This window comes from Pelodiscus sinensis, chromosome 5, assembly GCF_049634645.1.
Source record: "Pelodiscus sinensis isolate JC-2024 chromosome 5, ASM4963464v1, whole genome shotgun sequence".
Taxonomy (NCBI): Eukaryota; Metazoa; Chordata; order Testudines; family Trionychidae; genus Pelodiscus; species Pelodiscus sinensis.
The window spans coordinates 24,836,314-24,853,982 of NC_134715.1; the positions used below are offsets into that span (position 1 = coordinate 24,836,314).

The window sequence follows — 17,669 nt, forward strand, 5'->3', positions numbered from 1 at the left end:
TATAAAACAAACTCAAACATTTCAAGGCAAAGTATTTGCAAAATTTAAAACACCATTCTTTTAAAAATTACAGAATTCATAAACTGTCAAATTTAATACAATATTATCTTTTAAAATGTTTTCAAAATAAATCCAGAGCCTCTTAGTGCACTTAATGCTTTTTGATCTTTTTCTCTTTAACTGCTATTTTTCCATCCAGTGTTTAATAGAATATTAGATTAACTTATATCTATTCTTAAAGAGTTTGGTGTGGGGGGCTGTATGTTTATAGGGAAGCCCTCAACACAAGTCATGAAAGCAAGCAGTTTCCAACATGGTTAGTTTTCATCATGGTTAAATTAAGACTGTGAACCTTACCAATTTTTTGTATAAATGTCCAGACTAGTGAACTTTTATTTCTTTAAGTCCAAGTTATATGGAATACATATAGTATACATAGCTGCCTCCTGCTTAATTGCACTGAATAAGAACATCTTTGTTTTTCCATTGTACAGAATATGCATGGAACCTTCAATTAAAAACAAGTGCTTGATTGCATTGCTTGTAATTATCAGAAGTTGATGGCCCATTTCACAGGGATGAGTTGGAAGACCTAAAAGAAAAGCTAACATTCTGTGTTTTGCAGACGAAAACTGGGTCACTGTTTTAAACCAGGTAGATTAAAGTCCCTTTATAGATTTCAAGAGTCCTTGCATTTATTATTTGCATTTATAAATTTACTGATCTCCTTCATTATCAGTTCTATCCTTCAGAGTCTCATTTATTCCAACTCAATGTTTCCAGCATATATGGTAATCAGCAGTATAGCAGCAAATCCTGTTAGTAAACCAGCATTCTGAATGAGGAAGAAGGTTAAATCTGTTTTTCTGCCAGTCACTTTCTCTCTCAGCATATCATTCATCTCTGGGAACTAGAAGAGAGATTTATATTTTAGGTAACTGTTGCCATCTTGTGGTAAAATATATGTAATTTAGCATCTTGACAGACATTACTTGGCTAGCACACTACCTTCTACATCCTAATGACTTAAGTACCCATTGTTTGGTTGGTTAAGAACAATTTGCACCTTCTCTATCAGCTTCATGTAACATGAACACTCTAATTCACTATTTTTTCCCCTTCCTTCTTTCCCCCTCTTCTCACCCCCTATTTATTTTGGAACTGGACTTTTAATACACCATTCATCTGAGGAAGTGGGTTGTACCCACGAAAGCTCATGATACCATCTACATGTTTTGTTAGTCTTAAGGTGCTGCTAGACTATTTGTTGTTGGGTTTTTTTGTGATTTTAATTGTAATTTACAGCTGTTTGAATCGTAAACCTACTAGAAAGAAAAGGGAGTGGCTGGGATAGGTCAAAGGACTCAGTTCACCAATGATGAGAGAACTGAAATGGTGAGCTGTTCTCTGCTGTAGAATCATCGAACACTAGAACTGGAAGAGACCTTGAGAGGTCATCGAATCCAGTCCCCTGCCCTCATGGCAGGACCCAGTACCATCTAGACCATATAGTTTAGAGCAGTCATCCAGATCTGACTCACTTCCTTCATATGACATCAGGAATCTATGGGCCTGCAGATGTTAATACAAACAACTGCTGTCATCTTGCCAAGTTACAAAATTGTAATACAGAGGATGTTATGGTCTGTCATTCCAAGCACTTCTGCAATCAGACATCTTATCTAGGCTCTTTTAAGGGAATGTAAAATAAAGATGTTGGGGTGCATCTATAAACTAACACAGTGGAACTGAAAATACATATAACCTTTCAGAGCCCCTTCGGTGAACTGTCAGATGTGGTGCACCAGGGCAGAAGGCACACCGGCTCTCTGGTGAGATCTATCCCTTCATCTAAGGCCCAAATGCACAAAAGGGGCAGGCTCTAATAAAGGAAGATTGATGTATTTTTAAATCCATTTCAATAAGAAAGTATGATTATTCAATACACTGGGCCGGAAGACTGAAGCGCCATACTGTAGAATTATTCATGATTCCTAGCAGTCAGTGGAGACCTTGTCATCAAAGGTGACTGACAGGAGACCTATAAACTAGGGAGACCTTAACACCCATGTCACAATCCCTTTTAACCTACAACGAGGCAGTCCTTCACATCTGTGTTATCATCCATAGGATGTTCTCAGGTGGTCACAAGTTCCACTCACCTGTGGTCACACATGGAACTTTTATATTTAATTTGGATACGTATAAATCCAACACAAGAATTACATTGCTACCATGGATGGACCACCCTCTTTTGCTAGTGGCTAGCCAAGCATTTCTTCATCTGAGAAGGAAAAGCTTTTTTATTCTGACTCAGTAAGTTTCCACTACAGTGTTACATAGCCAGATAGTCAAGGTAGTGGCATAGGTGCTGATTAGAAGCCATCCTCCTTACACATGCACACTGCCTCCACAGATCTCCCAGGTTTCTGGGCCAATTACTACAGAAACTGTGGAAGATATAAGACCATGCAGCCACTATCTAAAACACACCTGAAGATGGAGGACTCTGTGACAAGGAATTCCTTCAGAGTTGCTCCAGTATCATGTAGAGACAGCCATTTTCTCATCATCTGTAGTGAACACAAAGCCTATGTCCACCTAAGCTAGGGTATGTCTACACTACAGCGCTAGTTCGAACTAACTTAGTTCGAATTAGTTAATTCGAACTAAGCTAGTTCGAACTAACGCATCTAGAACTAAAAACTAGTTCGAACTAGCGTTTTGCTAGTTCGAACTAGCAAGTCCACATTGAGTGGACTCTGAACAGGGCTTAAGGATGGCCGGAAGCAGTGCCGGCAGGGCATAAAAGGAGGACTTGGAGCATGGAGATGCTGTCTCAGGCTAGCCGAGGGCTGCACTTAAAGGGTCCCGACCCCCACCCCGGACACACAGTTCTAAGGGGTGCCCCGCTTGCAAAGAAGTTCTGGCTTGGAGTGCCCTGAGTGCCCACACTGGGCACATCACACCACTCGGCCATCAGCCCGGCTGCACTTGCCGCAGGCTGCCATCTGGGGAGAGGGAGTAATTGGGGGGCTGCAGGAGAGCTTCCACCGTGAGGAGCCCACAGAGCCAGCCCAGTCCTCCCCATCGGGGGCTCGTACCCCATTCCTCCCTCACCTCCTTCCACTTACCCTTCCCTAGCCCCCCTTCTTATTGATGTACAAAATAAAGATAACGTTTCTTCCAACATTGACTCTGTCTTTATTGAAAAAAAACTGGGGGAGACTGGGAAAAGGAGGTGGGAGAGGGGAAGAGAAAGGCTGGGAGAGGGGAGGGCAACTTACATGATCAGGGGTTGGGAACAGGTCCCAGATGAAGAAAGGCTACAGAGACTGGGACTGTTCAGCTTAGAAAAGAGGAGATGGAGGGGGGACAGGATAGAGGTCTCTAAAAGCAGGAGTTGGGTGGAGAGGGTGCATTCAGAAAAGTTCTTCCTGAGTTCCCATAAAGAAGGACTAGAGGACACCAAAGGAAAGGAATGGGTAGCAGGCTTGAAACTAGTAAGAGAAAGTTGTTCTTCTTGACAAAGCAAATAGTTAACTTGTGGAACTCCTTGCTGCAGGAGGCTGTGAAGGCTACAACTAGAACAGAGTTTAAAGGGAAGTGAGATCAAGTCATGGAGGTTGGGTCCATGGAGTCCTATTAGCCAGAGGGTAGGAGTGGTGTCCCTGCCCAAAGTTTGTGGAAGGCTGGAGAGGGATGGCACGAGACAAATGGCTTGGTCATTGTCTTCGGTCCATCCCCTCCAGGGTCCCTAGGGTTGGCCGCTGTTGGCAGACAGGCTACTGGGCTAGATGGACCTTTGGTCTGACCCAGTACGGCCATTGTAAGCTCAGGGCTCAGGGTCAGGGGTCTCAGTGGACCCCCTTGATTTTCATGCACACCTGGTCCTGGGTGGCCAGGCTGGCAGCTCTCCTGCCCTAGACGGCCACTTTCCTGTGCCTAGTGCGGAGATCGTGGACGAGGTCCACGATGTCCGCACTAGCCCAGGAAGGTGCCCGCCTCTTGCGGTCCAGGGCAAGCTCCCGGGAGCCGCCAGCCTGGTCCCGGCAAGAGGGGGTGGGCTGGGGGGCATCGGGTGGGTGGCTCTGTGCCGTGCCAGGTGCAGGGTCTGCTGGCTGGGTGCTGGCAGGCTTGCACCTGGCACGGGCACCGTAGCCAGCCCGTGCCCCTTTAAGGGGTCCGGGGCCGGGAGGGGGGCATAGAGTTTCCCTGGTGTTGGCCAGAGTGGCCACCAGGGAAACCTGGGGAGGGCTAGCCTCCCACTAGTTCGAACTAAAGGGCTACACAGCCCTTAGTTCGAACTAGCTAGTTCGAACTAGGCGTTAGTCCTCGTAAAATGAGGTTTACCTAGTTCGAACTAAGCGCTCCGCTAGTTCGATTCAAATTCGAACTAGCGGAGCGCTAGTGTAGCACCTATTAAAGTTAGTTCGAACTAACGTCCGTTAGTTCGAACTAACTTTGTAGTGTAGACATACCCCTAGAGTGTACATTGTTTAAACCTCAAGCTCCTCCACAAACTGCTAAAGAATGATGGGCCTTCTCTGACCAGGCTCTGTGTGTGGGCACAAGCAAACAAACAAGCATGGAATAGATAATGCCCCACCTCCCTTAAGCCCCATTTAAACAGCAGGAGATCCTGGATATATTACCTTCTCTAAGCCTCTCTACAATTCTGAACTAGGCTTCACAGCAATGAACATTTAGCCTCTCTAATGACTCAGGCTACCAATTCTGTCTACCAACTACCTTGAAAAATGCAGTAGTTCAGCTAGCACTCTAGATTCACTCTGAGCTGCACTGATCGGGCAAACTACAGGGTTTCCGGATTAACTTAGCTAGCAGGTGTTAGTGACAGTACCCCAAAGTATTGTCATCCTTCCTAACAGATCACACTCAGAGGACAGTAATAGTTAATGGCACTTTGGTAATCAGTGGTCTAGTCTCCAAAGTTCTACCATGCCCTGTCAATCTTACAGGACATCTGGGAAAGATTATCTGCTGCTATGGCTTTAAATGCTAAGAATGTATGGAGGACAGGGCTATTTTTCCCTTTTACCTCTCCTGTACACTATGCTGCTATCCTGCACCTAAACAACATCAGCCCTTAGATAAGAAGCATCTGGCTGAACCTGAACCCAGGGGGAAAAAATCAGGACTCATGCTAGTGGAGTACAGGGAGATACTTCTCCAAACTGGACAATGTCATCAGTGCAGGTTTACTCCACCATGGACAAAACTATGCAGCCTAGAATTCCTGGGCCATGTCTAAACTAGGACACTATTTTAAAATTACTAAATTTGACTTAAGAACTCCTGATTATAACAGATTTGAACTAGTGTGTCCTCACTACAGGGAAACATCAAAATTAGTCCTGGGTAGGCTCCATTAATGTGGAGACCGTACCTTGGACTCAAAGCCCCAGGAAGCACTCTGGGAAGCTGGAGGATGCCTCCTGGAGGCCAATAAGTTCGAATTAGTGGCACCAGAGCACCCAAACTAACGTTATTTCAAAACTACTATTTTGGAATTAGCCTTGCTCCTTGTGAAAAGCAGGTATACAGAGTTCGAATTCCATAGCCCATTATTTCAAAATAACAAGCTTGGTAGTGTGGACGCACCACTGATTGAATCGGCACTAGACACCAAAATAACCGAGAAACTTATTTCAACCTACAAGATGACAGACACAAACCTACACACAGAGATCCAATCGTGTGTGACCTCCAGGCTCTGTTGTTATAGCCCCCAATCCAAAATGCTAGAAACCTAAATTGGTGCAGAATGCAGTTGACTTTTCTGGTGAAGACAACCCAGCAGCAACTTCCCATACCCATCTTCAAATGATGGCGCTGGCTACAGTCAACTGTTGAATCAACTTTAAAGTTGTAATTTTGGTTAGTTTAGGTGGGTTGCTTTTGGGTTTTTTCTGCAAAGTTCTCAGTGAGGTGATAGCTCAAACTGCCTCTCCCTCTGTGACCTCCCTAGGCAAGTGCGATCTCCTCAAACAGGTTAAGATTAATGGGAGCAGAAGATTGTCGCCTTAGAAGTAAACCCATCAACTGTGAGAGTCCCTTCCGTACGCATGCACGCGCACACACACACACACCCATTCTCACCTGCTTGTGCAAGTAATTAACAAATGCACTACTCTGCCTACTCTAAGCACCAGGGAGAGAAGAACAAAGAGAGAAATGAAGTTCTAATTAATCCTACCTGCTTCTAGACAGAGGAGTGTGAAAATCAGGAGAGAAGTGGAAAAATCAGATCTCTGTATAGAGCACTTGCATAAATTTTTTCAGATACAATTGTATTGGGCAACCTAAAAACAATGGATATGGAGACAGGGTGTTACCTCTATAATGGGTTTAACAACAATTGTTTTAAGTTAAGCTACTCTATATGTAAGCAATTCACAATTTTTGCATGATATTGATGTTACATTAATACTTGCACTGATCATCTCATATCAAAGAACCTTTAGAGTGAAACTATTTCAAGAATGAAATATTTTTGTAGAGGTTACTAAGCTATTGTGAGTTTTGAAAGACTCTTGGTATGCTGGTTGACTCTAAAATAGCCTCCAGTGAGTGCTACCTGTGCAAACAACCTCATTGGGCTGTAGCTGGAAATGGGCCAAAACCATCATCTTGCTCTAAGGCCTTTCAAATTCTGGGAATGTGGGGGGAGATTCTAGCTTGAATTCTGGGCGGTGATCCTGCCCCAACAGAGGTGGTTCAAAACTCAGATCCATTTCAAGAGAACAGCTGCTCTTGCACGATTAGAGCCAAGACAGGAATGTTTATGAATGGTAGTTAACTAGATTTCTGATTTTCTCATGATATATATACAGGCAGTCCCCGACTTACGCGGATCCGACTTACGTCGGATCCGCACTTACGAACGGGGCTTTCTCGCCCCGGAGGTCGGGGCGAGAAAGCCCCGTTCGTAAGCTGCTCTGGTGCCCCTGGTCTGCTGGAGACCGTCTCCAGCAGACCAGGGGCACCGGGCGGGTTCCCGCGCTTCTGAGGCTTTGCCAGAGCAAAGCCTCAGAAGCGCGGGACCCCCCCGTGTAGGGATAACAGTCCAGGTGCCTGTGGTCTGCTGGGGACCGTCCCCAGCAGACCACAGGCACCCAGGGTATGTCTACACTACCCCGCTAGTTCGAACTAGCGGGGTAATGTATGCATACCGCACTTGCTAATGAAGCCCGGGATTTGAATTTCCCGGGCTTCATTAGCATAAGCGGGGAGCCGCCATTTTTAAATCCCCGCTGCTTCGAACCCCGTGTAGCGCGGCTACACGGGGCTCGAACTAGGTAGTTCGGACTAGGGTGCCTATTCCGAACTACCGGTACACCTCGTTTCACGAGGAGTACCGGTAGTTCGGAATAGGACCCTAGTCCGAACTACCTAGTTCGAGCCCCGTGTAGCCGCGCTACACGGGGTTCGAAGCAGCGGGGATTTAAAAATGGCGGCTCCCCGCTTATGCTAATGAAGCCCGGGAAATTCAAATCCCGGGCTTCATTAGCAAGTGCGGTATGCATACATTACCCCGCTAGTTCGAACTAGCGGGGTAGTGTAGACATACCCCCAGACTGAAGCCGCAGCCGCGGGGGGGTCCCGCGCCTCTGAGGCTTTGCCAGAGCAAAGCCTCAGAGGCGCGGCACCCCGCTGCCCCTGCGGCTCTGCTCCCCGTGTCCCTGGTTTGCTGGGGGGGGCGCAGCTAGTGTGCTTCCCCGCCCCCCCCCCCCCCCAGCAGACCAGGCTTTTGTTTTGGACTCTGGGGCAAAGCAGCTGGGGCGCTGCCGATTGGTCCTGCAGCGCCGCTCTGGGCACTACTGGACCAACCCAGCAGCACCCCAGCTGCTCTGCCCCAGGTGTCCTGATTCAGCCGCTGCTGGTCAGTTTCAGCAGAAGCTGACTTGGGGACGCCTGGGGCAGAGCAGATGGGGTGCTGCTGGGTTGGTCCAGTAGCACCGAGGAGCGGCACTACTGGAGCAACCCTGCAGCACCCCAGCTGCTCTGCCCCAGGCGTCCCCAAGTCAGCTGCTGCTGAAACTGACCAGCGCTGACTACAGGAAGCCCCAGGCAGAGTTGCTCTGCCCCGGGCTTCCTGGAATCAGCTGCTGATCAGTTTCAGCAGCAGCTGACTTGGGGACCTTAAGTTGATTCTGTATGTAAGTCAGAACTGGCGGTCAGTTTCAGCAGTGTCTGACTTACATACAGATTCAACTTAAGAACAAACCTACAGTCCCTATCTTGTACGTAACCCGGGGACTGCCTGTATAAAAAAGTGCACATCTTTAATGCTGGGGAGTGCAAACTGCAGCTTTCAAGCCAGAAGACCTAATCTAAAAGTTATCTGGATCCCACTGTCTCCCTAACCCTACATCTTCTTAATGAAAGAACAGGTAGGCCACAGAGCCTATTATGAAGAAAAGCACATCATTTGTATTGAATCAGCAAGTATGACAGTGAGGGTCTTTACTCACGGCTAATGTCTGCTTTTGTGCAATTCTAAGTCGGGTGGGAAATACTTGACTAGCAAAGTCCAAAAGTGATCAGGGTAGCCAATAGAATTGCTGGGCTTCTGGGCAAGGGGTTGGGGCAGTTCCATGTTCCTGGAAGGGTGAGGGCCTCAGGCAGAAGGGTCGGGCCCTGGGGCAGCCCTCAGCACTGCCCGGACCACACTGACCCCTCCCCCCTTTCCAAGCCAGCCCTTAGGGTGGCCTGGAGGACACCACGCAGGGCTCTGGCAGTGATTTAAAGGGTCCAGGGCTCCAGCTTCCCCTACTGCCATAGTAGTAGCAGCCAGGAGCCCCGGGCCCTTTTAAATTGCTGGGTCCCCTGGGCAGCTGCCCCCTTCCCACACACACCCAGGCCTGAAACTGAATAAAAAGCACTTCAAAATGCAGTGGGAAAGAGATGACTGACAAAGCTTTTTAATAACTTAAAGCATGATACTAGAGTTGGAGACTAAGTCTCCTGGAAACCTGTGTTTAGAAAAGACAAGTTAATGCTGACAGGTTACTGTTCTTCATAACTTTCCTACTCAACTACCAGTTAATGAAAGATGTAAGATACTTGTGATACGCGTGTAACAAACTGATACTGAAATATAAAGACAATTGTTGAATGGTAAAAAAGGGTTGTGTTGGTTTAATGTTAATACTTTGATGTATGAGTTTGAATAGAACCTATGGTAAGGCTTTGGTGTAGCTTTTTCTTGAGATATGTGTTTTTGTCAAACTCTCTCCTACCTAGACTTATTTCAATAATGCTTACAGCTGACAGGACAAAGGTGGTGTTATGTCAGAGGACTTACATTAACTTCCTCTTCCCTGATAATACATAAAATGATGCTAAATTTCTATATTGGAAAAACATGGGTAACAAAGACATGACATGAAAAAAACAAAAATTATGTTGCTTGCATATGCATATTGTTAAAGTTTTATATGAGCCAGTGGTTAATGTTGAGTGGAGGAAAGTAGAGATGTGAACTATTAGTTGACTATCCGATAAGCAAATACTTATCAGATAGTCAACAGGCTAGTCGACTAGTCGCTTCTCCCCCTCCCCCATCCCTCCCCTGCTGCCTCTATCAGAAAGAGGCAGCAAGGGAGGAAGGAAGACGAGAGGTATTTCAAAGTGGCAGCACTGCACGAAGCCTGCAGCCAGACCCAGTGCTCCTGCTTTGAAACGCCATGTGCAGCCCGGAGCTAGCTGGGACGTCCCCAGGCTGCACATGGCATTTCAAAGCAGCAACACTGCATGAGCCCGGGATCAGCTGGGGACTCCCCCACTGACTCCAGGCTCCTTGCTGTGCTGCCACTTTGAAATGTTGTGTGGAGCCTGATGTTGGGCTCCCCGCAGCGTTTCAAAGCGCCAGCGCCACATGCAGCCCGGGGTCAGTGGAGGAGTCCCCAACTGACCCCAGGCTCCACGCTACACTTCAAAGGTGGAGGTGCCCTATCAACTAATCAAATACTCAATGCAAAATACATCGACTATTTAATTAGTCATAACTCAATATTTAACGTTCCTAGAGGAAAGCTAATGAATATGTAATGTGAAAAGGTGCAAGAGACCAAGTGAACAAGGGCTCAAGTCTCAGAAATACCATACCAGAGACTTGAGACTGCCATAATGAAGTGCAGAAAAGCCTTCTAGTACCCTAGAAATCAGAACTTTGGGCACTTAACTATTCTACCTTATTTGATCATACTTATGCTGGCCAAAAACACCAGAGGAGTGACAATTCTTTCAGAATATATGTAAAATTGGGCAAACATATGACTCAGTTTCCATTCATATAGTGTGGCACAGTTGGCATGGGGCACTAATAAGGTTTTTCCGTTCTTATAATATATCCGCTGTGACCTTCTGTGCTTGAAAGCAAAACCCTAGCATTCCCATATTTACCATGGGATATAATTACGATATGGTTTGTACAATGTATGTCTTGTAAAGTGTCATTCTGAATGTCTTGATGTGTTAAACATTAATATCCTGTTGGATTATATGCACTGTGATTGTTATCAATATTGACTATGTACCAATATTTCAAATGTGTATGCTTCTGGGATTACACCCACAAAACAGCTTACAGTCGGACTAGCCAGCATATTGTGGATGAGCCATCCAAGGGAATGGCCCATTAAGAAACACAACAGACCACAGAAAAAAAGCTTGGGCTTTCCTGGGGGTATTTCAGCCAATATGTGAGTAATGGCTGCTGTAATTCTGTGAAGTATGCAAGAGCATATGATTAGATCCTTTTGATACTGAATTCTATCTTGTGCCTGTTCTTTTCCTAGAACTCTGCTGGGTACTTCACTTGGCACAAAGTTCCCTGCACGTGGAAGAAGTTATAAAATGAGGAAGTGACACCATCCCTTAGCTTCCCTCCCCTTACAGCTAAATACCTGGAAACATCTCAGGAAGGAAGACTGGAGATGTGGTAACAAGCTGCAGGGATTTCTAGCCTGTGTATGGAAGGCTGGTGAACTGTTTATGTCATCAGGGTGATGTACTGCTTCATTCAATGCTGTATAGAGCTGATACTGCACTTTTGTTTTATTTCTCGGATAACTAACTTTAATCTGTATGCTGTTATTTATCACTTGAAATCAACCTTTTGCTAGTTAATCTTTTTTATTCTAATCTAAAACTGTACTTGAAGTTGAAAGGGAAATCTGCTCAGGAACAAGGACGGGGTGCATTGCCCTCTTGGTGAGGGAGGGGGTTGACTGGAAAATAAACTTCTGTGGGTCAGGCTTTTGACCGGGGCAAGATAGTTCAGCTCTGGGAACCTAGGCTAGGTGGCGGAGGGGCTTGCTGGAACCTCTTCATTAAATCATGAGGGGCTAGGAGAAGCATTCATGTAACTACAGCTGGATATGTCTCTGCTAGGGATGTAATAGTGTAGTCAATTAACCGGTTAACCAATAAGCAAAAGCTTATAGGTTAATACTGTAGACTACATGCTTTTCCCTCCCCCCACCTTTGCCAGTAATTTTTTTAGCAGGCTGGCCAGCAGCCCAGCTCAGTTATGGCTCAAGCCAGGTCTAGAACCTACCCCTGCTGCAGCTCTGCATTTAGTGTTTTCAGAACCAGGTGGCCAGGCAGTTCAGCTCAGTTGCAGCTCACACCAGGTCCAGGGGCTCAGACCCCTCTTACAGGGGCTGCTGCCACCCCGCGTGGTTGCCTTTTTATCAGAGGCAACAGGCAGCTGGTCCACAAAGGAAGCTTGTTTTTAAACTGGCTCCCCTCGTGGACCAGCTCCTGCCTGGCACCCCACACTGCCTCTAAGACAGTGGCTGCCAGCCCCACCCCCAGGGACTCATAGAATAGTCAACTAACCGATAAAAATTCATGAGGTTACTCAACTGTTCAGTTCACCGATATTTAACATCCCTAGTGTCTGCTTGTGCAAGGCTGTATAAGTGCAAAAGCTGGAGAGGTCTGCAGCTTGTCATGATCTCAAGAGCTTGAGAGGGGACCATGTTGGGGTGAGAGCTCTACATTACGCCAGTTCCAGGTTGCACCCCAGGGAGGTTCATCATATCTCCTACAGCCATCAAAGGGCAGAATACCAAATTATAATGAACGAGCCACTATTGAGTTCCTCAGTGGAAATGCCCATATTCCTATGCATGCATAAATGAAATGAAATGAAATGGTATCTCACCATATCGGCCAGAGAAATGTACAGGAACATACCACCAGCAACTGCAAAGATAACATTAGGAGCAAAGTTGCTGCCCACTAATATACCAAAAATCAGACCAATGTAGCAGGAACATGATGAAAGAAAGTTGAAAAACAGAGCCTGGTAGGTGCTCATCCCAGCATTTACCAAAATGATAAAATCCCCTGGGGGAAGAAAAGAGGGTGAAGGGAAGACATTAAGCACTTATTTTCTGAAGGAAAGGAGACATGTAACGTGTATGAAAGTTATAACCCAGCACTCATTCATGTAACTACCAAAGAACATTTTCAATCAGCACCAACATGAGTGACAGCTGAGTTAAGCAAACATCTATCTTACCCAGTTCATGAGGAAACTCTTCACATAAGATTGCTATAGATGTACTGAGGCCCTGCAGTAATGACAGGGTGAAGGAAGCACCAATGGCCAGACCATCAATGAAATTGTGCAAGGCATCACTCAGTGTGATCATCCAGGCAATTGTTCCAATCTCTGAGAGGGTGGGTCCCTTTAAACATTTGCATAGGCACCTCTGGGTTTTCTCTTCCTGCAGAAAGAACTTGGCAGTTACGTGAAGCATAAAACAGTTGCAAAGGAGACAATGGATTTCTTTCCTTTTATTTAATGTAGAGCTGCTAACAGATCAAGTACTAATTGTCATGGAGACCAAAGTTCTTTGTCCACAAGGCTTACACCGATCAGATAACAGCAGCGCACGCTTTCCCATATTACTGAGAAAACATCCTGCAAAATAAATCTACTTAAATGAGAAGCCCCACTCATTTCAATGAACCTACTCCACTTAATCACACGTACTTGCAGAATTAGACCTATATTCTGTGGAAGGATAATCACTCTGACTGTGGAATTGGTATCTCACTGCCTATTAGCCCTTGGTTCCTCTGTTGAGGCACATACATCAAGCGTCAGACTGTGGATTTTACAGACCACGCAATCTGAGACACTAGATAATACAAACTTGGGGCTCAAGTAGGGTACCAAAGAGCCAGCTCAGCCAGTTCATTAGAAATGAAAGAGTTATCGTATTGCCAAGTACTGACAGTAATTTTCATGGCGCTATTGAATAGTTCTAAGCTTAAAATTTTTTTAATGCAGAGCTGCTGAGTCTGAATATGTAGGACTCATGACTAATAGCCCAGAGGTAGAAATGAAATTATAAGTCTGGCACCATTTAGTCAATGAACCTGTTCAGGCAGATAAATCACAAAATGAACTATCTTATTTGAAATTTTTGCAACTTGCTAGATGTTTGCTCATACAATGTACAGTAATTGTGCTACATTTGTAAACACGACATTTGTACATAAAGCCTCTTAGAAATCCATTAGCTAGGCCTAGTGGTTGAAATGGATAGTTAAATAAATATTGAAGTTATATAAACAACGCTTTTTCTCTTTAGAAAATTCTGTATTCTACAAATACACCATATTCCTCCAACTACAAAAATAGTTGTAGGAAGTGTTTAATTATGAACTATACGAAGTGGTGGTTGCTATGTGAAAGATACATGCTACTAAACAATTAAAATTTGAACTTAGTAAAATGAGACTCTGAAATACTGATTGGTATCTTACTTGTGCTAGCACTGATATGTTAGTGTTGACTTGGCAGCTTTTTCATAGTGCTTAAGTGAGTCATGAGCTAGAAGTTTATTAATGCCTGTTAGCTTTTCTTCCTAGATAAGCTTGTATAAACAAGTAGGAAACAATACATTACATAAAACAATGCTCATACCTGAGCAGAGACCACACTAACAGTGTCAAAACTGAGGTTTCCATTCGGTTCTATTGTGGCTGGATTTGCATAGCACATCATCCCATTATCAGATTTCAGTGGTGCAGGTGGATTATTCTTAGTCTGAGGAGGATTCTGTTCATGATTTTCAAAGTGAGTGTGGCCATTCTAAGTGAAGGGAAGAAAAACATAAAAACAGAAACTGCAAAATAGGAATATATGTCCAGATACACGCTGCAAGAAAAGCCAGCTTACCCATTCGGATGGACACATAGAAGTCTATTTGTGCTTATTATACTCTTAGGCAGAACTTCCCAAACTGATCAGTAGACAACAGATAGGCTGCAGAGCATTTGCTGATCATTAATCTGCTGGCTCTTCACAAGGTGCTTTTTTCCCTTCTCAGTCCAGCTGTTAAGATGCACTAGCACTGAATGTTCCTGTTCTATGTAGGTAATTGGTTTAAATAGCCACAGGGATGTGGTGCAACTACATGGGGCATCTCCCAGCGGTTTGTAAACTTCAGTGGCAGGGGAGATGGGATTGCATGAGAGAGAATTCACCCCAGACAGTTGAGGTAAGATTTAAACTCTGAAAGTCTGAGAGACACATGCTGCAGCCTGTACACACAAGAAAATACAGTGTGAAGTGGGGAGGAAACTGAGAGCCAGTGCAGAGCCCATTATTAAGGGTCCTGCACTGAAACATGGAGAGGATCAGCATCCCCTATAAGCTGAGTGCTTGGGCGGCTACCCAGGAGAGATTCAGGTACCACCCTACTGATTAGCAGAGTACCCACAGCCAGCAACATGTGTTTCTACTGGCGGTGCACATCTGCACATGCCTCAGTGCACATAACAAAATGTATTCTGTCCCCGGATGAAAAGAATTAGAGGGAACACTAGAGAGGACATAAGATATTGGCAGTGAGGTTAAAGCACAATCACTGAAGAGTCACTAAGCTATGAACATTCAAGGGTGGGAGTGTCTGGCAGTATCTATTTCTCCTTCTTACACCCTACAGTATCTGCATGAGTGCCCAAGGCAAGGCTTTCAGGGTAAAATGCCATTTATGTATTTCCACCAGGAAAATCCATTCATTCAGGTTTTGCTCACAGGAGTTAGTCTTTGAAGCCAAGTACAGTGTGGCCCTAATGGCGCAGGAGATGGGAATTCTGTTTCTGGGTTCTATTTCCAGCTCTGCTTCTAAGTCTCTATGCCAGGGTTTCCCAAATATGGGTCACCATTACATTTCAAAAGGGTCACCAAGTATCTCCCCAGGTGGCTCTGCCACCTTTCCTCCCCATTTTTTAATTGCCTTGGGTCACCAAGTCTTCCTGCATTGTCAAAATGGGTCCCCATCTGGAAAAGGTTGAGAACTGCTGCTCTATGCCTTTGTCCCCAATAACTCCCTTTACTTCAAAATAATAAAAGGAGTGTCCATGCTACCAAGCCCATTATTTCAAAATAAGGGGCTGTTTATTTAGAAATAGTATCTCCTGCTTTCCATGAGGAATAATGCTTATTTCAAAATAGTTAATTTAAACACAGCAGTGGTGTGGATGCTCCACTGCTATTTTGAAAAAACTACTCCTCGGAGTCACTCAGAGTAATTATTCCCCAGTGCTTCCTGGTAGCGAGGTAGCACATCCACATTAAGGGAGTCTTCTCTGTAGTGAGGACATGCTATTTCGAAATCATTATTTTGAAGGAATTTCCTAGTGTAGACATGTCCTATGTTAGCTAGATTAAGGCTACATCTAGACTGCAGGGTTCTTTCAGAAAAAACTTCTTCCGAAAGAGCACGTCCACACTGCCAAAGAACATTGAAAAAGCAATATGTTTTTTCGAAAGACAGCATCCACACTGAATGGACGCCATCTCGCATTTAAGCTGTGATTACTATGGACAGAATGTCACCAGGGCACCTGTGCTTTTTCCTCTTCTTTCGAAAGAACTCCCTCTTCCCCATCCACACACACCTTTTTCCGAAAGAGCTCTTTTGGAAAAAGGCCTCTTCCTCGTAGAAAGAGGTTTATCAATGTCAGAAAAACCCTTCTGTTCTTTCAATTTTCTTTCAAAAGAATGCGATTGCAGTGTGGACATAACTGAAGTTTTTCGGGAAAACAGCTGTTTTTCCAAAAAAAAAAAAAAAACCCTCTGTGGTGTAAACATACCTTCAGTTACTGAGCCTCTCTGAACTTCAGTTTGACCAAGAATCCTAAAGGGGTATTGTGAGACTGAGTTCCTTGGAAATTGGTAATTTGGTGATCATAAAATATTTCACACTAAGTATCTCATAAAAATGTAACAGCTGTTTCAATCCAAGGCTCAATTTTGTAATATAAAAAAGCCGACTTGTAACATAACTTGTCAAAATATATCAAAACCATCTGATACATCAGTCCTGTTAGCTACCTGGCCATAGGTCTTCAGTATCATTTTAAGAATCCTTTCCACAAAGAAGAGAATGTAGAATCCACCAAACACAGCTACTGCTTTCTCAATATAGTTATCAGTTTTAGGATCAAATCCAAATGCCTAGAAGAGAATATAACAGCAAATCAGCTTAGTCAAACTCAGGAGAGAAAAAATTAGTTGGGCTGGATTTTGTAAAGGACCATGTATCTCCTACCACCCATTGGTTTTAACTCTAAGGGTAAGTCTACACAGCAGGGCTAAAATCAAATTAAGCTACCCAACTTCAGCTACATCAATTGTGTAGCTGAAGTCAAAACAGCCTAATTCGGCTTTTGGCGCTGTCTACACAGCGGGAAGAACACTCTTCCTTCGACTTCCCTTACTCCTCATGAAATGTGGGTTACCATGAGTTGGGAGTAAGAAGTCCTTCAGCTCAACATTATTTCGAAATAAAGGCTTGTAGTGTAGATGCACGCTATGTTCTTTCACAATAATGTCAGTTATAACACTGCTGTGTAGACATACCACAACTTATTACTCAAGCCTAAATCTTTTAATTTAGGCCATCATTAGCTGGGCTGGTATAATTTCCAAGTAGAGTGTAAAAGTCACTCACTAAAGTCTCTCCATTTACTTCAATGAGCATAGTACTCAGTAAGTGATACTGACTGTCTAAGAGCCATTATATTCTTGACAACATTTGTTTTTGTTTTGGACATTGCATGCATAGAAAATATACCCTCCCCTTCCAGATAGTAATATAGATGTATGATAGTCATAGGTTAAAATGAAATAATGACAAGTCAATTTAATTACTAGATGGTAGAATGTTGCATGAACAAAATCCCAAAGATGATTAATCCAAATGTGTGGAAAATATACTACATTTATTTCTATAATCTCTTTCTACAACAGGTAATTTAAATGTATTTCTCTACATGTGCAATATTGATATTGGTTTGCCACTATTTGATCTATGTTTAATGTCTTCCCCACAGTAGTATTTGAGGAAGAAATTCATGTTTCCCTAACAGCTAAAATCCCCACTAAACCTGACACAGGAAGAAACTTCTATTACTTTAAAGTGGGGGAAAGCAAGTCTGCTTGCATGAGGATCTGTCAGGATACAGACTTCAATGGGAATTTTACCTGAGTAAGGACAGAGTAAGCAGAATTTGACACTAAAGGCCTCATTTAACATTCAAAGATACATGCACAATTCTCATTGCCAGAAGTAGAAAGAGCATGTATGATGAGGTCCAAATTTAGTTAC

General features: G+C 44.3%; 2 protein-coding genes across 5 annotated transcripts in view; one reads left to right on the top strand and one right to left on the bottom strand.

The window, feature by feature from the left end:
- The window catches only part of BANK1 (B cell scaffold protein with ankyrin repeats 1), a 425,960-nt gene extending 413,636 nt beyond the window's left edge, over window positions 1-12,324 (top strand). For both annotated transcript variants that reach the window (XR_012904054.1, XM_075929668.1), the window contains one exon: window positions 10,827-12,324. The gene's annotated coding sequence lies outside the window, so the exon portion shown is untranslated. The remainder of the gene's footprint in view (window positions 1-10,826) is intronic.
- The window catches only part of SLC39A8 (solute carrier family 39 member 8), a 49,625-nt gene continuing 31,971 nt past the window's right edge, over window positions 16-17,669 (bottom strand). For 2 of the 3 annotated variants that reach the window (XM_006126897.4, XM_025186574.2), the window contains exons 5-9: window positions 16,394-16,516; window positions 13,976-14,143; window positions 12,560-12,767; window positions 12,200-12,384; window positions 16-910 (exon numbers count right to left, since the gene is read on the bottom strand). In XM_006126897.4, the coding sequence (XP_006126959.1) occupies window positions 761-910; window positions 12,200-12,384; window positions 12,560-12,767; window positions 13,976-14,143; window positions 16,394-16,516 (834 nt within the window). In that variant the 3' untranslated portion in view covers window positions 16-760. Of the gene's footprint in view, window positions 911-6,220; window positions 6,327-12,199; window positions 12,385-12,559; window positions 12,768-13,975; window positions 14,144-16,393; window positions 16,517-17,669 lie in introns of all 3 variants that reach the window. The other variant, XR_012904055.1, reaches the window with a different exon arrangement.